This window comes from Candoia aspera, chromosome 2 (assembly GCF_035149785.1).
Source record: "Candoia aspera isolate rCanAsp1 chromosome 2, rCanAsp1.hap2, whole genome shotgun sequence".
Classification (NCBI taxonomy): Eukaryota; Metazoa; Chordata; class Lepidosauria; order Squamata; family Boidae; genus Candoia; species Candoia aspera.
The window spans coordinates 19,723,318-19,744,213 of record NC_086154.1 but is presented as its reverse complement, the minus strand read 5'-3'; the positions used below and the strand labels follow the sequence as shown (position 1 = coordinate 19,744,213).

The 20,896-nt window shown below is 42.4% G+C and overlaps 1 protein-coding gene across 6 annotated transcripts in view; it reads right to left on the bottom strand.

Moving 5' to 3' along the window:
- The window catches only part of USP19 (ubiquitin specific peptidase 19), a 41,846-nt gene extending 28,757 nt beyond the window's left edge, over positions 1-13,089 (bottom strand). The window contains exons 1-8 of one of the 6 annotated variants that reach the window (XR_010067073.1): positions 12,544-13,089; positions 7,790-7,846; positions 6,540-6,668; positions 4,474-4,607; positions 3,832-4,197; positions 1,441-1,693; positions 216-372; positions 9-80 (exon numbers count right to left, since the gene is read on the bottom strand). Coding sequence is in view for 5 of the 6 variants with exons in the window: in XM_063291455.1 (XP_063147525.1) it covers positions 9-80; positions 216-372; positions 1,441-1,693; positions 3,832-4,197; positions 4,474-4,607; positions 6,540-6,668; positions 7,790-7,846; positions 12,544-12,832 (1,457 nt within the window). In the remaining variant the exon portion in view is untranslated. The remainder of the gene's footprint in view (positions 1-8; positions 81-215; positions 373-1,440; positions 1,694-3,831; positions 4,198-4,473; positions 4,608-6,539; positions 6,669-7,789; positions 7,847-12,543) is intronic. The other 5 variants (XM_063291455.1, XM_063291454.1, XM_063291457.1 and 2 more) reach the window with 5 other exon arrangements.
- Positions 13,090-20,896: the final 7,807 nt, after the last annotated feature.

Genomic DNA, 20,896 nt, shown 5'->3' with positions numbered 1-20,896 from the left:
TTTGATACCTGAGTTTCACTTGCCACCTGAATACTGAATGAGCGCCACAGTCTGGATGAAGTCGAAGAAAGTTGACATCACTGCAAAAAGTGAGATGAATTCAGGTACACATTAGAACATACATATTTTGCATTCTTTCCTCCTCAGTAACAATTTCAACTAACTACTGGCTATGGTAAGGAGAGGAGTAGGTCTACCATCAGTAATCACCATACCTTGTTTGGAACATTAGTGTAAAATCTTGCTCCCGAAAGTGTACACTGGACATCTCCTTGTGAATCTCCTTCACATAAACATGCACTACCATAGAATCATTTCCTTTCTCATATGAGTCATTCTTCACAAATGTCAGATTCACAATGGACTCCGGTTCTAGGAAGAAAAAGAAAAAGTAATAATGACAATGGAACTATCTTACAGAGAAATTTCCAGAGAAATCGTATTGCGATTCAAATTTACACACGTGGTTGTCTCTGGGGATAGGCTGTAGAGGAAAGAAATGGGTAAACCAGTAGATAGGCTGGAGTATCTGCATCAAGGAGAGCTATATTCTGCATAAATTATGCCAAAACTGTGTAAGATGATTCTGGCAAGCACGTCCCAAGAAAAACACAAAGCACCGAACCAAAGTCTACCCTCTGTCCAGCACAGACAATTATTAAGTCCAAAGGTTGGCAACACAGCACCTGTAGATGCTGAAGTATCCACTAGACCCCCCCACAAAGCAACTCCAACTCCCCAAATTAATATAAAACCAATGATTTAAAAATCAGTTTTTTAAAAATGGCTGAAATTTTTTGATGATCTTGGCTTAGCCCCAGTTCTACCACAGCTCCTGCAACTGCATTCGGCACTATCAACCTTGTACCACGTTACACTCTTGGCCCATCATGACATGAACTATCTCCTCCTCCAACACACAGCATCTCTGTAACGACGGAAAGCCTCTCTCTTTCTCAGTTGGCTGCTCAAATATTTTCAAGGCAAAGTTTAGGAGCACAGGAAGTGGTTTAATGTAACAGGCTTTACACACTGTACCAAGCCACAGTTTATTTCCCCAGTTTGTCAAATAAGCCACAATTACCTGGATTCACGTAACCTAAGCTAAACTTAAACGCATCACATTTATATCTTAGCACCATGCGTGAACACAGCCAACGTAGGAGAACAGAGTTTCAGAAAGGCAACTTTCTTGCTACTGATGAAATCTGTCAGTAGTGGAATCTGAGATTTTTAGTACACAAAACAGGTGTTTTATAACTGACTTACAGCTCTTTCATTTTAAGGGCTAGCAATTACTCCTGTTTTTCAGAATGCATGTCTATCTAGTTGCCTGGGCACAGACCTGACACCCATTTAAACCACTAACTCGGCTTAAACAAAGGATTGGGCAATCACAGTGTACCCACACAAAAATGCAACATCTCACATTTTACTCACCAATACTAACAGCCTGTAAAGTGTCTCTGTCCTTGGACCAGCCTCTTGTCTCAGGATCTCTGGGTTGCAGAGAGGAGGGGGGGCCCGCCCTGAAGGCGGATTCAGGGTCTAGCCCCTGAGAAGCTTCATCGGAACTGGCCGGCTGAGGGATTCTCTTCTCTGAAGAGGGCCCGAGCTGACTGGGCAAGGCATCTGGAGGGGCCGCAGGCTGCTGCATTTCCATGCAAACCGATTCCCTCCCTTGACCCTCAATCTGGGGACGTAGGGAGAAAACCACAAGGCACAATCAGATGCAGAAATGAGTAGGGCAGAACATTTTAACTGAAATATATCAACAGGTCTGATGGGTCACAGATTCTATCACATACACGATCCACTAGAAAACAGAGCTAATAACAGAGAATTGAAATCACCTTTAACTGGAGTAGGCATGATGATGCCTTCAGGCATTGCTGCACCAACAGATGCCTGTACTTGCACCACCAAGTTTCCTGCTAATTGTGTTTACTTTTGACCTTATGATCTATCTTATTTCAAAATTATTATTTTGGGCATTAGTTCTCTTTTACCCATAAGAGTTTGCTCCACTAAGAAAATGATTTCTGACAAGCAGAAAATTGTGGAATCAAAGGAATAGTTGTGTGTTTTGAAGTATCTATCTGACTTATATTCAGATTCTTGGGTAAGTTATTTATCATTATTTTGCTTTTCTGGGTGTTTTGTGACTGGCTGTGCCCACAAAAGCAGTAATTCTGCAAATATGTCTTGCCAATCAATGGCCACCTTGTAGCTTCACACATAACAGTTTTCAAAATCCCAAACATGTCTTTTGGGGGGGGAGGCTGTTCAATCGTGTCCAATCCTTGGCGACTGCCTGGACTAGTCCCTGCAGTTTTCCTGCCAAGATTTCGTAAGTGGTTTGCCCTTGCCGCCTTCTCCCTAGGGCTGAGAGAGAGTGACTGGCCCAAAGTCACCCAGCCGGCTTTCATGCCTAAGGCGGGACTAGAACTCACGGTCTCCTGGTTTCTAGCCCATTGCCTTAACCACTAGATCAAACTGGCTCTCTTAAACATGCCTTCTAGCCCCAAAAGATCAAACAAAAGATTGCCTAGTAGAGGCAAGGACACTTTTGGGGGGACCAAAAGCTGTATTTGACCTCTGAGTGGCAATACTAAGGACTAATGAGGACAAGCCAGGCCAAAAATTGTTTGATTTAATGTTAATTTCATTATTTAAACACATTTTAATTTAATTTAATTAATTTAAGATTACTCTCCGCATTTTTAACATCTTTTACTGTTTAGCTGAAAATTTTAAGAGGGATTGGTCACTGTTCGAGTGGGAGATGCCAGGAAATATCACAACTGGGAAGCTCCCACACCCCGCTCCCCCATCCTGGAAGGAAGCAATTGTAAACCTCTTCAGCACTTGCCAAGTACTTTGACATCAGCAAGAGTTAGGCACAACTCCAAAGACACTTCACCTGGTATCTCCCTGAAAGTTACAAATCAACAGCAACTTCTGAATGGAGTCTGGAAGCTGCACCCAAAATTTTGAGACGACATACAGAGGCTTCGGTTGTTCATCCAGGAAATTAAAACCAGATACCCAAGAACATACCTTTCTTTGTATTTGTCTTACTGCTTTATTTTTTTCCTTTGATGGAACCATCAAAATAGAATCCACTACTGCTCTCTTAAGTAGAGCTGCAGCGCAGTAAGGATTATACAAAGCCTATCCTGATAAGCAGGGTGATAAAACTCCACAGAGCAATTAAAAATCTACATGGGGATGGTTGCTATAGACCATTCCTCCCACACTTGGACTGTTTTAGATTCTTCACCACTTGGATTCTTTATTTTACCTCTATTTATATTATTTATTACTGTATTTTATTCTGTGTATTTGTGGTTATGGTTTTTAATCGATTGTTGTAAACCGCCCAGAGTCCCCCGACGGGAGATGGGCGGGGATAAATTAGATAGATAGATAGATAGATAAATAAATAAATAAAAATGCCGAAGCAGTTGGGCCAGTTTGAACTTCCCTTCAAGATTAAATAGAAAATCTGGGCTATGGTAATTTCCAGTCTATTCTCTCTCAATACAAAAAGAAGTCTTGTTGGCAGAAGAGTTGTGAAACTTGGCAATGGCCAAACAGTATTTCTGCTCTCAAAGTTAAGCAATAACAACCAGTGGAGGAAAAAAAAACTAAATCCACTGTGAGATGCAGGTTTGCATGTTTAATAAGCACCCCATTTTTCCTCACTAGGGGGGGCCCTTCCTCTGACAGCAGGTACGCCCAATGTTTCTTTTGGCATATGCTTCAAGGATGAATCTTTGATCCCAACCTTGGGTCAAAAGACAGCAAACCCCACCCCTTTTTTCTCACCTTTGGGTTCAACCGGGCAGCTCCCTCAGCGACTCGGCCAGTCCTTTGATTGCCAATTTTCTCAGAGAGCCCAGTGCACCCCACGCTTCTGCCATTCCTTTCCTCCTCAGACAAGCTGGCTTTGATACACACTGCCTTGGAACTGAGTCCAGCTGGCAGTCCTGGTCTGACAGGGTTCCTCCCTCCTACAACGTCATTTCTTCCAAAAATTGGCTTTGGGTGAGATGGGTCTCGTTTGCTTAGCTCTACAGCACCATCAGGCTGGGGTTCTTCAGAAACTTCCCCAACAGAAAGGGCCTTCTCTTTGCCATTCTCCTTACATGCAACCCTCTTTGGCTGTTCCCTTGAACCATCCTTGTAGCGTTTCTGGGGGGAAAAGGGCAATAAATCAAGTCCAAAACAAATATAGTGAATAAGGAACACGTTCCCATCAGACTGAGCTCATCATGCTTACAAGATACATATAAATGCCAGCTACAGGCAGAGAATGACTGTAGAGACCACTGACCCTGAGAGCAAGTGAGGAATCTCTAGAGCAGTCCTACAGGGAGAAGATGGCCCAGGGCTGATTTGACCCAATCTTGCTAGAGTTCAAGGTCTTGGGAAAGGATCAACAAAATAGGACAAATGAATGAAGCTTACTGAGAGTGAAGTCCAGTGGTGCAATGGGATCTTCTTTGGCAGCACCAACTGTAAGATATTGCTTTTCTTGTACTGGAGTTTCGTGCAGGAACTTTCTATCTCCTCAAAGAATTCACAACTCCACTGGCGGCCATCTGAGGGAGGAGACAGGGCATAACAGACAGGGTTCTTCTCTGATGGTTTAGGAATAAGGAATATGTACCACAGTACTGCTCCACTGTAGGGCAAGTCAGTCAGTGGCTAGCTGACCTGATGAGATGCACTATGAAATCACATTTTCTGATATAAGCCAGATGATATCTTGCTCTCCTCGTGAAATACAAGCTTTAGAACCTTTCTCCATTGCATCACTATAACATTTTGCATTAGAAAGGAACCTGCGCATAGATACTTCACTATTACATTATGGCAAACACAATTTATTCATATTGTATGGGAGTGAGAAGTTAACTGGAACTTCTGAATAACAACAATTGAGCCAAGTAAATTTTGTTCCTGGAGCACTGACATGTTGTTACTTTCTGTGTGCTGAACATGTTTTAATAGCAAAGATAATGAGCAATATGAAGATTTATTTTTATGTCTCAATGGCATACTCTGTTTTAATGAATGAAAATCTAAGCTTCGCAGGATCCTGCTAACTGGTGGGTTACAAAAAGAGGCTGTGTTTTGTTCTCCAAATCATGATCGATCACATTTATGTTCCTTTGTAATAAATTTATGTTTCTAGAATGTTTGATGATTACTATTCTCAGCTTCTTCCAGAGGCTCCAGATGTCTGATCTCCTTTATTTGCTATAAGATGGAAGTTTTAAAAATAGGGTTTTTTTAAAAGATCAGGATTCAGCTATGAAACAGCTGCTAAAAAAAGCCTAAAATACTTTGTTACATCTCCTAAGATTTTAATTTTATTTTAAAGATATTTAAGAATAAGCACCAGAAATAATAAAGCCTTGATTTCTCATTACCCCTGTTTTTTCTGCAGCAACAAAAAAGGTTCTTTTAATATGAGGTTTTCTTTTTTGTCAAGCTGAGGGTTGTATTGTCCTTTGAATCATGGGGGAAAGGACAGAGAATTAAATGGGGCCAGAACAAAAACTGCATTTCAGTTAAATTAAGCACAGATAATATGAACATTTCATCATACTTCAGACACATTATGCAAAGACCTAGCTCTCTGGAGAAATCTATACTGTTGGGAAAGAAAGAGAAGAGGATGACCAGTGACAAATAGATGGATTCAATTACAGCAGTGATGGGTGCACCATTAGAAGACCTGAAGAATCAGATTGGGAACAGATCCTCCTGGAGGAAATCTATCTATGTGGTTGCTAAAAGCCAATGCTGACTTGCTGGCATATAATCAATCAACCAATATAAATAATTGCCATTTCCCTCTTCTATCATATTGCAAGTTACAACTTAGCTGCAACTGCCGGTTTCAGAGAGCAGAGAGAGCCCAGGGGCTGCAGGTTATGTGCCTCTGTTTTAGCTAGATGGAAAATTCTCCCAACATCCCTGGCACCTGAAGCACACAATAGTGATTCAGTGTTTCACAACTGTGGCAACTTTAAGATGTGTGGACTTCAACTCCCAGAATTCCCCAGCCAGCCATGCTGAAGTCCACACATCTTAAAGTTGCCAAGGTTGAGAAACACTGTTCTAGGTATTCTCAGTCCCCTTTACGCAGAGCTTTGTAATAAAGAACATTATTCAGAAAAGTCATAAATGCTCCTTTTCAAAACTGCTTATTTCCCTTGACAATATATTTCCTGCTTGCTAACTGATTTCTCACAGCCCATGAACATCTAAGTCATATGTTGCAGAAAGAGCTAGGTGACGGCCTTTCTATCCCTGGAACAGCTGGGGTATTCCTTGCATGACCCACGCATCTAGCACAGTAAAGCTGCTCTCCTATTTTGCCTGCTTCAAGAAAGGGATTTTTATTTATCTACTGCTGCTGGTGACCAGAAACTGAATAAAGGAAGTTTTTTTTTTTGGAGGAGAAACTATTTCTTCTTTGCAATGCTAATTAAAAACTCTATCTATAAGGAAAGAATTAATACCAGGTAACTTGACGATACAACTGGTATCTGTGAAAGATGAATCCACTTCCTCCACTTTGGGGATCCTGCTGCCCAAATTCAGTTTCACAATAACCTCGTCAGCATTCTGCTTCCACTCCAGCTGCAGATCTAAGAAATAAACAATGTCAGTCTCTTATCTGTGAGTGGTAAGTAACAGCTAACCTCCCAAAAGGGGAAAAAGAAAACACAAAACAGACTATGGATAGTTAGTAACACAGTATGCAAGGTGCATTTTTTTTGATCCGTAGCATAATTAACACAGAGAAATCACTGCCACACAGAATGTTACAATGGCAAACCATTAGCAATTGCGGGAAAAATTAAAAACCAATGTTCAATAACAGCGCACTAAACAATATATTGGAATTACTGCAACTCAATGGTTAAGCGCCTCTGTGAGTCACTGCAGTCCATTTCACAGAGTACCCCAACTTAGCTATGAACTTACTAGATGTCTTTAGGTAATCACTTTCCCAGTTTTATCTCATATCTGGGGTGGCTACTGGTCGTGGTCATGTCTTTGGGTGGCTTTTCTAGGAATCATGGCAATAACAGCAGATACCACCATCTTCTCCTTTGTGCCAGAGCACATTATAGGTTTCTAGTCATGATGACTCTTCCTTCCCAGCCCTCTGATGCCCTCCTAAGCTTCCTAACTCAAAGGGACTGCTAGAGGCCAACATCAGACAGGACTGTGTGGGTTATGGAAATCATGTACATGAATCACCAAACACTGAACACTAGATAAACTCAAAACACTAAATATTTACTCAGTCTCTGGCTCAAATCACATGAGGATGTCATCTGCCAAGAAACAGTGTGGCATCCTGATTCAATCACACCCAAGCCTTGATATGAAGAAAGAGAGAGATCCCTCAATGATATCCCATTCACCCATGATTGAGAAAACAGAGGATTCGGGCTCTGTTGTGCACTGACCTCATGTCCTCTTGCCCTTAGCTGGTCTTAGAACGTGCTTTCCACAGATCATGAGAATCAGTAATAGGGTCATCCCTACTTTAATCAAGCAGGAACACAGCTTTATCTTTATGACTACAAATCCCTATTTCTTTGTCATGTTTCTTCTACAGCTTGCCAGGCTGTTAAGACTTCTAGAGATTGTTAGGGAATTAATCCTTATGCCAGAGGGATAAGACAATGGTAAGACAACACATGAGAACAAATTAGGTGGCTTGAGCTTCATTTAGTTATGCATTCTTCTGACTTACCCTCCACAGATTCCCTGTGCCAACTGGGCTCTACCAGATTCAGGCTAGGAAAAGGCTCTGGTGATCAAACAAATACAGAGATGTGCTGTTTTGCTATGAACCATGTGAACAAAGGATTTTTCTGTTCCTAACTTTGAAACCGGGCATTCATATATTACAGTTTATATTTTAACCAGAGTACTTTCATAGAACTATCCACTGCTGCCTGAATAAGGAACTTGCACAAGCCAAAAGGGAGGCAAAAAAGGCAACAAAGAGAAAAATTTAACAAGCCAGACAAGGCTTAAAGCAGGGTAAGGACTCTGTGGTCTTCCCCGTTGTTGTGGACTCCATCTCTCATCAGTCCCAATGATAGGTCAATGAGCAGCAACGCTTGGAGTTTTAATCCACACCTCTGCTTTAAGGAATTTTCACTTTCTCTGTCTGGTTGTCTGGCCTGCAGCAACAAATGTTAGGTTTCACGTCACATTATGACATCAACACCTTAACGAAAGAATTTAGCCTTGCCTCCCTCTTAATCACTGCACAGTTACAATGCATGCACGAAAAGAGTCTGCAACAAAGAGAAAATATACACCTTGAAACATATTTCACTGGGTGGCTGGTACAAGCATTATGGAGATCATGGGGCAGACCTGACAGCAAGGCTTTAGTTTCTACCAACAGCTCCATCATACCACTAAAAGGCTGCAGTTTAACAGAGAACACAGGCAGCTACAGAGCTGGTACAACCCCTCACCTGTTTCTTTTGTCACAAAGCCGTGAAGGAAGGCCACAAAAGAGCAAAGAGGATGACAGTACTTTTAGGCCAGCTAGCATATTCCTCCCTACTTGCAATGTTTATAAATAAGAACGTTCTACTCATAAGAGCAAAGTTCTCTCCCTCACGATGGTTGTTATCAACAGGAATATGAATTGTGTTTAAAAACACTTCTCAGGTTAACAATTATAAAATTAAAGTTAAAAAGGTAAACTTTCTACCACCACCACCCCAATCAACTTGAACTGGATTTCTCTGCACCTTCCTGCAGACTCCAGATCGAATTCCTTAGCAAACCCGCTATCATGCTCGAGGTGCCTTATCCATTCTAAACCTAATCAAGAGTATCAGTAACATTTTTCCCAAGGCCACAGGGATGGTTTGTGCACACCTTAGTAAGCCAGATTTGCCTTAACCACAGTAATTGAGTAAATACAATTAGCCGGCTTTATACATCGGAGGGAAAAAAATGAAACAAAAATACATTATGGATTAGTGTGCCATTCAAGTCTTTTGCTTGTACAGCTGCAAATATTGTTTAGCAATCACTGAAATCTTAGTCTGTTCCTCATGATCTTTCACCATATTCTTCTTATCCTATTTTGTTGTCTGGTTCACATTACCAGTACCAGAATTTATCTCCCATTTTGCAGCAGAAGAGAAGCAGCAGGAAAAACATCACGGAGTTGTGAGTTGCAGACTCCAAACCCAATCTCTAATCTCATTTGATGGACAAGCTAGGAATCAAGACCACTGTCCTACGGTTAGCCAAGTGCAACCACTTTCTGGCTTTTTAAACTAGCTTCGTAAGAACCTTGCTGCTGAATCACGCCACTGACTCACTGAGTCCAGCATTCTCTGTCACATAGCAGGCAACCAAATATACTGAAAAAATTCACAGATATGAACAGGAGAATGACAGCCTTCTCCTCTCTTGTTCTCTAGCAGCTGTTATTTAAGGTATGCTACCTCTGATCCTGGAGGTCGTAAAGAGCCACTAAAACCAGTAGCCACTGATACACTGGTACTCCGTATCTCCAATCACCTTTAAATTAATATCAATCACCACATTCTGATGGCAGCTAATTCCAAAGTTTAACAGTGCATTGTGTACAGTACAGAAGTAGTTCTCAGTCCCAATCTCTCCATATTAGCTTTAGTAGATAACCCAGAGTTCTAATATTGTGACAGAAGAAACATTTGTCAACACATTTTCCATACTATGAATGACTGTCTATAGCAATATCATGTCTCCCCTCACCCACCTCCTTTCCAAACTAAAAATCTCCAACTGCCGCAAAATTTCTTTATGCAAAAAAAAAAAAAAAAAGGTAGTCAAAATCTAGAGAGCTAAGGCAACCTATCCTTGTGGCTAAAAGCCCACCCATTCATTTATAATAAGAACCAAGTGCCTGTGGAGCAGAGAATGCTCTGTGTTTGCTCTATGTTTCCTGAATGCCTGTGGTCTGCCAGGAAGTGAGGTCCACTGGATTCCACCTACTTTGATGCAAAATAAAATTAACTGTTTCGTGCTTGCTAGCCTTCTCTCTGTTTCTTACCTAAAATTGCTCTAAATTGTGGGTTTCCTATATGGCATCCAATACTTTCCTTGGTAGACTTCAAGTTCACATGATTAAAAAAAAAAAAAATTATCTAGTTAAAATGAATAAATAGGAAGCTAACATGCTGTAATGCTAGCTCAAGCATAACCTCTGTTTCCAGTAATGCTTTGTGCCCTACCTAGATCTTAAAAACATTCTTATGAAATGGTGGCATGGTTCACAGCTTTCTTTGGAAGTGGACCCTTCCCTCACCATTGCCCAAAAATAAACCAAGATGGAAGAAAACATTCATGCCATAGTGCGTGGTGAGGAACAACTTTACTGGCCTGCTTTCTGATTGATTGGTGTTTAGTGATAAGTCATTCTTAAATATGGCTAATTCTTTTATGAGAATGCCTCTACCATGCTCTGAAAATTCCAAATGTGCCCATCAGTCTTAAAAGAATTAAAATAGCATTTTATTCTCTCTCTATAGGATTCTATTCTCTCCTTGCAAATCTTTCCTCCAAATAACTTTCACAGGAAAATGTTTTTTTTGACAAATACAGCATCCTCCACCACCATCCCTCTGTTTTTATATCTGCATATTCAATTTCACACAACATAAATCAGCTATTCTTTCATACACTTTTTATGCACCTCTACCCCAACCTGATGTCCTCCAGGTGTGCAGGCTTCAATTTTCAGAATCCTCAGTACTAGTTATAACCAGGTTGGAAAGTCTGTCTTAAATATTTTTAACAGTGACTCAGTGTGCATTTTTTCTTTCAGCATCTGCTGCAAATTTGTAATTATGTACCCAATGTAGTTATTTTTCATCAATCAATCCAGGATAATGCTATAGTATACATTTTCTGCATGAAATCCAACTTCACTTTTTTTTGAGAAAAGGAAACATCATGCTTGGATTTTACATAGCAACTGTGGCCTGGTTTGCACCTAATACTAAGCCAGGATTCTTTTTTTACCAGTTTGTTAAGAAAGCAAAAATGGTCTGATTTGCACATGTGAAGTGGATCATATACCACTCTAAGACAAAAACACATGAACTGTATTACAACTTTGTTTAATACATGAGCCAGGCCTGTATGGGCCAAACGAAAGATAAGTAACAGTGATATCTGAAGAATGAAAACTACTTTTCCAATCCTAATCATTAGGTACGCTTATATTTTCTGAGCCTTGGCTTAGAGACACCATTGGTTCTACATGATCAGTACCAGCAGGCAGCTATCTAGCTATCTATCATATTTATAAAGGGGCACATATAACTGCCCACGCCACCACATTCTGCACCAGCTGAAGCTTCCAGGTATTCTTCAAGAGCAGCCACATGTAGAGTGCATTACAGTAGTCCATCCAGGAGGTGACCAGAGCATGAGTGACCGTGAGCAGAGCCTCCTGATCCAGGAATGGGCATAACTGGTGCACAACATGAAGTTGTGCAAAGGCCTCCTAGCCATGATTGCCACCTGCTCTTTGAGCAGGGGTCACAGGTCCAGGAGGTTGGGGTTGCACACCAGGTCTGTTTGGGGCACTGCAACCCCAACCAGTACCAAAGATGGCACAGTCTCAGAATCGGCAGGCCCAAAATCCCAGAGCCACTTAATCTTGCCAGGGTTCAGCTGAAGCCTGCTGTCCTCCATCCAGACCCTCACTGCCTCTAGGCACCGTGATAAGACATCAACAGCATCACTTGATTTGCCAGGGGCAGAGATGTATAATTGGGTATCATCAGCATACTGATGATACCTCAGCCCATGGCAACAGATGAGCTCACCCAGTGGCTTCATGTAGATGTTGAAAAGGATTGGAGAGAGCACCGAACCCTGCAGAGCCCCACACAGTAAGGGCTGAGGGCGGGATCTTTCCTCCTCACTGACTGGTATCAACCCTGGAGAAAGGAGGAGAACAAGCACAATACTGTGCCACCCACCTCCAATCCCCGGAGCCGATCCAGAAGGATACCATGGTCGATGGTATTGAAGGCTGCTGAGAATCAAGCAGAGTTAGGATGGACATATAACCTCCATCCCACCCCCACCAGAGATCATCTAAAAGTGCACAATGCTGTTTCCATCCCATACCCAGGCCTGAATCCTGACTGAAAGGGGTCCAGATAATCCGTTTCATCCAGACTCCTCTGCAGCTGTTGTGTGACCACCTTTTCCACCACCTTCCCTAAAAAGGGAAGGTTAGATACAGGACAAAAATTGTCTGGTACAGTTGGGTCCAGTGATGGTTTTTTGAGGAGGGGGCAAACCAAGGCCTCCTTAAGAGGCAAAGGAACAACCCCCTCACGCAATGAAGGATTCACTAGAAGCCACTCACATAACACCCCCTGGGCAGCTTCCGAACCTGGCCAGGTCTTGGTAATACATGCCATTTAATTTATAAATGCAGTGACAGATCCCTATGGTGTAAAGTCATACCTTTCTTTGAGTCACTGCCAGCTGGTTTCTCGCCTTCCTTGCTTTCCTGATTGGCCCGATCCTTTTGCTTCTTCTTATTAGTTGCATCATCCACTCCCCGAGCTGTTCTCCTCTGACCAGGGACGCTGGCACTACTGGACATTTTCAGCCGTTTGGAGGAGACAAACAGCCCACCGGGGTCGGTGACAGACTCTGGGTCAGGGGTGCGACGTTTTCTTCCCGAGCCAGCTATCTTGGCGATTCTTTGTGGTAAATCTCTCTGGCAAGGAACAAATGCCTGGAGACACATGGAGGGATTGTCAGATTATTTATGGCAAATTAAGCAAGGGCAAAACCCTGAGCTGGTAGAAACTATATTGAGGCTATAAAAGAACACAAAACGGGCCCTGCTGGATCAAACCCCTGGCCCACCTAGTCCAGCAGTCTGTTCTCCCAGTGGCCAACTAACGGCACATGGAAGCCCTCTAGTCTCCCAGCAGGTAGTCTTCAAAGGTAGTCCCACTGCCCTCAAAATTAATAGCCACTGATCCCCATGATTTCCATGAATTGGTCCAACCTTTTTTCTGAAGCCACCCAAGCTGGCAGCCAGCAGCATATCTCATGGTAACAAATTCCAAAGTTTGTTATGCATTGTGTAAAAAAAATTTCCTTTTGTTTTATTTATTATTCACATTTCTATCACCGACCATCTCCCCCTAAAAGGGGGACTCTGGGAGGTTGTTTGTCCTGATTCTTCCAGGATCCAATTTCATAGGGTGACCTCTGGTTCTAACGTTTTGGGAAAGGGGAAAACAGCTGCTCCTTGACCACTTCATCTACACCATGTATAATTTTGTATACCTCAATCACGTCCCCTCTTATTCACCACCTTCTAGACTAAAAATCCTCAAATGCTGCAATGCTTCCTCATAGGGAAGCTGCTGCAGCCCCTTGATTGTCTTAGTTGCCCTCCTCTGAACCTATATTCCTTTCGAGGTGAAGCTACCAAAACTGCACACAAACTAGCATCACGGTCCACAACTACAACAAGCTTTCAGCAGAAACTGAAGCATGATGCTTTTGCTTGAGATTTAATACTACTGAACAGTAAGGGCAATAATCCTTAATGAAGCCTTAGCTCGATTTAGGAATAACTGCAAAAGAAGAGCATTTTGTGATGTGGATTTTATTTGACAGAGTATGACTACAGCCCCCACAAAAGCAGTCGACGTAGAAAATCATCTGAGAGAGAATGCAAGAGGACTAATGGTGCCTCAGCCATCATGAGCCAGTTTGCTGTGATATGATACCTTTCCATTACAGTATTAGTTAAACTCAGAGCAGCTGAGTGCAAGATAGTTAGTTTCCAGATGGGATGTTGTTGCTGCTATGGAACTGATATGAATGGGAGCAGAAGCTGGCTTTAAAACAAACAAACAAACAAAAAATCACAGAAAGTCCTTCATGTCTTTGCATTTATAGCACTCCCCCACTATTTTTCCCCTATTATAATGCAGTGTATTTAATAGGTTAGCTATACCTTAAATACTCATTAGCTTGGCACTGAACCATATCATAAACATCTCTGAAGCGGTACCCAGAGAATCTCAGCTTTCTTTGACTGGCTAAGGTGGGCAATGCAGGCTTCTTGCTGAGCTCCAAGCTCAAGTCTAGTCCCATTCCCTGCCAGCATAGTACAGGTGTCCCTTTAGACAGCACAGGATTCTATCTGCCAAATGTCACTTTCAATTTCAGTCTCCAGCATTTGCTCAGAACAAAGAGAAAAAGATTAGGCTGCCATGTGATGAAGCCAAAATTATCTATTTTATTTTCCAGATTTATATTATGCTAATGAGCAGAATATAAGAGCCCTCAAAGGGTATTTTCCACACTAATTTTGCATTCTTCGTATGTAGCAAACAAACAAAGTCTGGGAATTCTTTTGTGGAAAATATCATTCAAATTCATGTAGTACTTCTCAAGAATCACAAGAAACAAGCTGTGAATTTCCTACAGGACTGATCAAGGTGTTTCCCTCTATGTAACTGACACCCAGTTGTCTTTCTATCAATTTAAATGGCAATGCTAATTTCTGAAGTAACGATCTGGCACGTGCAATCCCAAACTAAACAAAAAGAAATAATGTACTGACATTTCCTTTTAGCGAAATGCTGAGGTTAACATGCCCAAACCACTCCCAAGAAGTCTGTGACTAAGGGCTAAGAAAATGTCTAAGGCAACAGCTATAACACAGGATGCAGAAAATCCTTGCCTGAACAAAAGAAGGCACTACCAGCAGAAGATGGGGACAACCCATACCCATGCTTTTTCCAGGGAAGATAAGGTACAGGGATCAATCAATATTTAAGGGAACCAATAACAAACTTCTGGTTTTTAATTTCAAATGTTGATCCAACTGAGAAATGTAAGCCTCAAGAAGCAGAAATTGTTTGGAACAAGAGAAAGGCGGCCATGGGTTTCAGACAGGACTGTGCACGTTAGAATAGCCCTAACATGGTGTCTTCCGTGCCTGTTAGAACTAAACTCCCAGAATTCCCATCCAATATCTTACATAGCCTACTGGTACCTAGCTAAATTAATTTTAGAAAACAAAATATGCTGTCTTGTGATCATATCCTTTTTGCCAATTAAATCAGAAGAAACTTTTAACACTTATGTATCAAGGAGCTCCCATTTTATTTTCAAAATATTTTTCCACTTTTCATTTTCCATCATTGAAAAATATGATTGGACAATATGAAAAGATTATCTTTCCATATATCAGTCTATGAAATCTAGATTATGATATCCAGACAAGTATGCCATGTTGGAAAAAATAACGAGGATTTAAGGATTTGTTTATAGGTAAGAGATGGGATATTGGAAGAAGAGCTCATTTGTTGTATTTTAAGAGAAATTAAGAAGTTACTAAAATTGTTTATATTTGTGATGAAGGGGGAAGTCATTTCTTTATATATTTCTTTTCTTTTTCTTTATTATATTATTATATTATTTTTTTCTTTCTTTTCTATTTTTCTTTTTTCTTCGCTGTATCTTCTATTTTTTTTCTTTTTTTTCTAGTTTGTATTAGTTTTTATTGTTGCAATTATAATTTTTAATGCAATTACTGTAAAAAAAAAGAATGCATCTGGGAGTACAGCATAACAGCCTTAGTCAATGTTAAACTTGCCTCACATTAAACCTATCTTTAGCATACAGTAACAAACATCATTACCACCTAAAAGAACAACTAAGCTTCCAGAGTTTTCTTTTTGCAGCCACAGGGTTCTGCAGTCCTAAATGAAATTTCAAATTCAGTAGAGGTTTGAGATCTGAATTGAAGTTGCAAAACACATTTCATTAAAAGTTTGCGTATGACAGTCTTCTGAGTATCTGATCTCTTCATTTCATTACAGGAAGCAGAGGTACAAAAGGCGAATTCCCCGTACTTCAGCCTCTCCTCCGATTAGCATCCATTACCACCAGGCTCCCTATCACCTGCTCCTAGAGGGCTTTATCCAAAAGGAACAGTAAACGTTACTCGGTTTGCCCCAAGCCCTCCTCCCCAGCACCCTATCAGAATTGTCCCAGAAAGACCTCTCTTCGGGCCGCCACACTTTCTTGCAAGGATGAGCAAAGGCTCTTTTGCAGCTGAGGCGCTGCTGAACCCCGGAGCGTGGGCAGGAAGGGGCGTTTCTCCGCCCCAGGAAACTGGGGTGGTCCCACGCCATCTGGCACCGGGGGCCCACATGGCTAAGCGCCAGCAGCACGCGTGCAAAGAGGCGGCGGCGACGGGGGGGATTAGCAGGCCGCCACCCGTGCGAAGGACGCTGAGCGCCTTTAAAGTGACGACCCGCAAACCAAATGCGCGCCGCAAGCAGCGAAGGAGGTTCCCGCTAGGCCCAAGAGGAAAGGCCGCCAAGGCGTCCCGCTCTCACTCACCTAAGTCGCGCCAGCGCCCCTCGTCCCCATAGAAACCCCTCCCGGGTTAGGGCCCCTCCGCAGACTCCCAGGCCCCGCCCTCCGCCTCGCACTTCAGTCCTCCCCCGGGACTCCCCTTCCCCTCCCCGGCAGACCCGCCCCGCCCCCGGTCACTCACCGGCCCCCTCCACCTGCAGGCCCCGGCGACTCCCCGCCCCCGCGGTTGGCTTGGTTTCGTTTCAAAACGAAGTTCCGAACGGGCAGACTCAAGAGGATCCAGGCCCGTGCTCGTGACGTGTTTCCGGAAACCGGTACCGCCGCAGCCACGTGACACAGAGGGGGAGGCGATGGCTACGATGGCGCGCGGAGAGATGCCCCCTCCTATCCCCAGTCAACCAAGCGTCATGTGACCCCGGGAATTGTGATCGCGGTCGGTGCAGAGGAGAAGGAAAGGAAGAGCAAAGAACGCCTTCGTCCTCGTGACGTCATAGAGGGCTCCCATGGCAACTGCTCTGTTAGAAGAGGGTTGGGGACACAAAGCTTTAATTTACACTCGGGTATTGTGCGGCAACTGGCCCGACCTGGTGTCCTAATATAATACGTAATTGAAATTCAGTTACAGATTTTCTGTTACGGAGCTATCCGACGGACTAGGCCAGTATTGTTTCTCTCTTTGTTTTTCAAGTAGTTTTATTAAAGATTATAACTGTAATAGTAAAAACTAATACAAACTAAAAGAAAAAAATTGAAAGAATAAAAGGTGCAAAGGTGAAAAAAAGGAAAGATCTGAAGAATACAAAGAAAAAAAAAATATATAGTAAAGAAAAAAATATATAAACAAGTGACTTGCAACCTTCATCATAACAAGTATAAACAAGTTCAGTAACTTTTCACTTCTTCTTAAAGTACAACAAATGATCTCTTCTTCCCATATCCTATCTCTTATCTGTGAACAAATCCATAAAGCATCCTTGTTTCAGTCCTGATGTCAGCAGAAGGCCATTAAGGGTTACCAGAAATAACAACATAGCTCTTTTAACTTCCATCAAATAAACCAACTCTATATTCCTTCCTTTTACTTCTAACAATCTTAATCTTTAGCCCATTCAAATAATGTTGTAGAACTTGAATTTTTTTTCATTTCTTCTTTGTCTCTTCTCACCAGATTCTTCAAAGCTTTAACAAGTCTCTTTTGTAAGTCCAATATAGAAAAATTATTCAGGTCACTCTTTTGAGTTTTTGTTTGTAGGTCCCTTTTAATTATTAAGACATCAGCCAGTTTCTTTCATATGTCCAGTGTAACATCATTCTTGTAGCCTGTCATTTGAAAATCCACTTTCAACTCAGTCTCAATCTTGTCAGGTAAAACTTGTTCCTCTTCCATAACATCTTTTAGACAGTCTATCCATAGAGGCAGATATAGCTGTTCACGTTAGTATTAACTTCTGACTCCATTTTTCAAAGGTGTCCTTCAATATTTCCAGCGTTAGAATATTTTACGCCATTCTGAACTGTTAGTCAAGTTTTTGTGTTTATTTTTTAATTGAAAATTCCCTCTAGTTTCCAGTTTTTAAAATCTTACTATGTTTTTAAAAACATTCAAAAGAAAAACATTTCCAACAGGAAGGATTCTTTATAATTAATGCCAAAATCTTATTTCAAATATGTCAGGACCCTTAGTCCGTAGTAAGCTTTCTAAAACCAAAGCTTTAATCAACCTTTTGCTGTTTATTTTTTTAAAAAATTAAGTTCTTAAGCTAGTAGTTAAAACTTTCTTTCATTAAGGGTTGAAGGCAAACTCATCTAGTACTTGAAAACTTGTCGAGCCAAAGGTTCCTAATAGCTGAAAAATAGTTAATAAGCAATTTCTGAATGTGATTAGAAACGTGTGCAAACTTAGTATCCTTTCAAAGGCACCAACTGTAATTTGAGCAAGATGGCTTTTCCCTTGTCTAAATCTGCCGGAGACTGCTGTCTTGCGGTCTCCTCGCAAGGAGCAACTGTCTGGAGCACCTGTGGGCAATCTCCCTTCACCTTTTTGTCAGGAGAGATTTGAAGAGCCAGTCTACTTGCTGGCTCTTCGTTCTTTGCTGTGGTCATTGGCTCCACTTTTCGTGGAGCTGTCTTCAGTCCGCAGTTCTTCCTCTGGAAGTTTGAGGCCACTATTGTTTCTTGATCCACAGCTTGAAAACTATGTTTCCTGACCATATACTGTATAACAGATAACATCTTTAGCTTTACTTCAAACTTTTCTGCAAATTCTTCAGTGTAGTCAAGATTCAAAGACCCAGACCCAGATTCATAACAGACTTTTGCTGTATAGGTAGTTTGCTATACAGGTAGTCTTCGACTTACGACCATTTGTTCAGTGACCTTTTGAAGTTTCAACAGCACTGAATGGTGATTATGACTGGTCCTTGGAGTTCTGGCTGTCCCAATACCCCCACGGTCACATGATCATGATCTGGGTGTTTGGCAACCTGTTCGCACTTACGACCCCAGCCCCAATGGGCTTGCACCACGCCAACCACTCACACCCCCATGGACCCTCCCTGACCTGCATGGCGCCTCTCATGAACCCCCTTGCACCCTCCCCAACCTGCAGTCCCTCTCACGCACCCTTGTGCACCCTCAACCCACACGGCACCTCTCATGCATCCTTGTGCACCCTCCGTGACCCAGGTGGTGCCTCTCACACACCCCCTCGCATCCTCACACACCCTCCCCGACCCATGTGGCACCTCCAGCACACTGTTGTCGACCTGTGTGGTGCCTCTTGCACACCCTCCTGTGCCACATGGCACTACTTGCACACCCCCATGCACCCTCTCCAACCCACACAATGTCTCTTGTGCACCCCCATCCTTGTGCACCCTCCCCAACCTGCATGGTGCCTCTCATGCACCCTCCAACCCTCCCCAGCCCACACCTCTCATGCATCCCCTCTCACTCTCATGCACCCCTCCCCCCTCCCCCCACTCCCTCTGCCACCTGGCAGGAGCCACTTACCTGCCTGTGAGCCTGGGGCTTGCCACTTCCTGCCAGCTTCCCCACTGACTTTGGTTGTGGGAGGCCAGCAGGAAGTTGCACCGCCTAACAGCCATGGGATTCAGTTAACGATGGCAACTGGACTGCAGGGATTGCCATCATTAAGCGACATAGTTGTGCTTTATGACTGCATTGCTTGACAATGGAAATTCTGGCCCCGATTGCTGGCATAAGTCGAGGACTACCTGTATCAGATATCAGGACTCGAACTTCCACATCTTGGGTTTCCTTTGGGACCCAAAATGGTCAAATCATGGGGCACACAGGGTTACTGCATTGGGACACCTGTTTGTTTTTTAATCTTCACTGTTGGGCTAGACTGAGAGCCAGTTTGGTCTAGTGGTGAAGGCAACAGGCTAGAAATGGGAGACAGTGAGTTCTAGTCCTGACTTAGGCACAAAGCCAGCTTGGGCCAGTCACTTTCTCTCGGCCCTAAGAAGGAGGCAATGGCAAACCACTTCTGAAAAACCTTGCCAAGAAAACTGCAGGTCCTTGTCCAGGCAGTCGCTGAGAATCAGACATGACTGAATGGATTAAAAAAAAGATTTGTTTGTGATAAAAGGTACCTACAGGCTATGGTAAGAAAAATCAGGATGGCAGCTGTGACGCTGTAATCAGTGCAACACACACAAAAAACAGATGGCGTTTTGATTGAACCGTCACAGCCACCATCTTGACTTTTTTTATTAACCTGTAGACACCCCTGATCTCTGGTCACAGACTTGAGCATAGTATGCTTAAAGATTCAGCTGAATTTTATCACCGAAAGCAAAACTCATTTTTTTCTGCATACCTTTGTTGCACTGACTTCATTCTGATATGAAGAAGTGGATCTGCAATTACAGAAAAATATGAAGGCATATTCTTCCCTCTTGTGTTTCACAAATTTGTTTCCAGAATGCAAAATTAAAATAAATCTTGGAGGAAAAGTCTCTCAATGACTTTTAGCCGTGGTGGCTTTATACAGTCTTCAGCTTTAGGGACAATGTGCCCCTGGATGCCAGTTGCTTGACAAAATTAGTTGTTGCCTTCATTTCTTTTTTGTGGGCTTCTCAGAAACTAATCTGATCTAGCTAGGCTTATTATAAAAGATATAATAATGATGGTTCTTCTGCAGCAAAGCAGTTACTGCTTTCCTACTGCTATTGCCCCTCCCGCTGTGCTTTGCCTGGTTTCTGCCTCTTTACACCATTGCCAATTTTGGATGATGGCCGTGTTTGACATTTCAGTTTCAACTCTGTTGCATCTCTACATGTTGAATCAATTCTACCCAGCCCCCTACTGTCTAAACCAGGGTTTCTCAACCAGGGCTCTGTGGAAGCCTAGGGTTCTGTGAGAGGTTGCCTGGGAGATCACATTTATTTAAAAAATTATTTCAAATTCAGGCAACTTCACATTAAAGAGG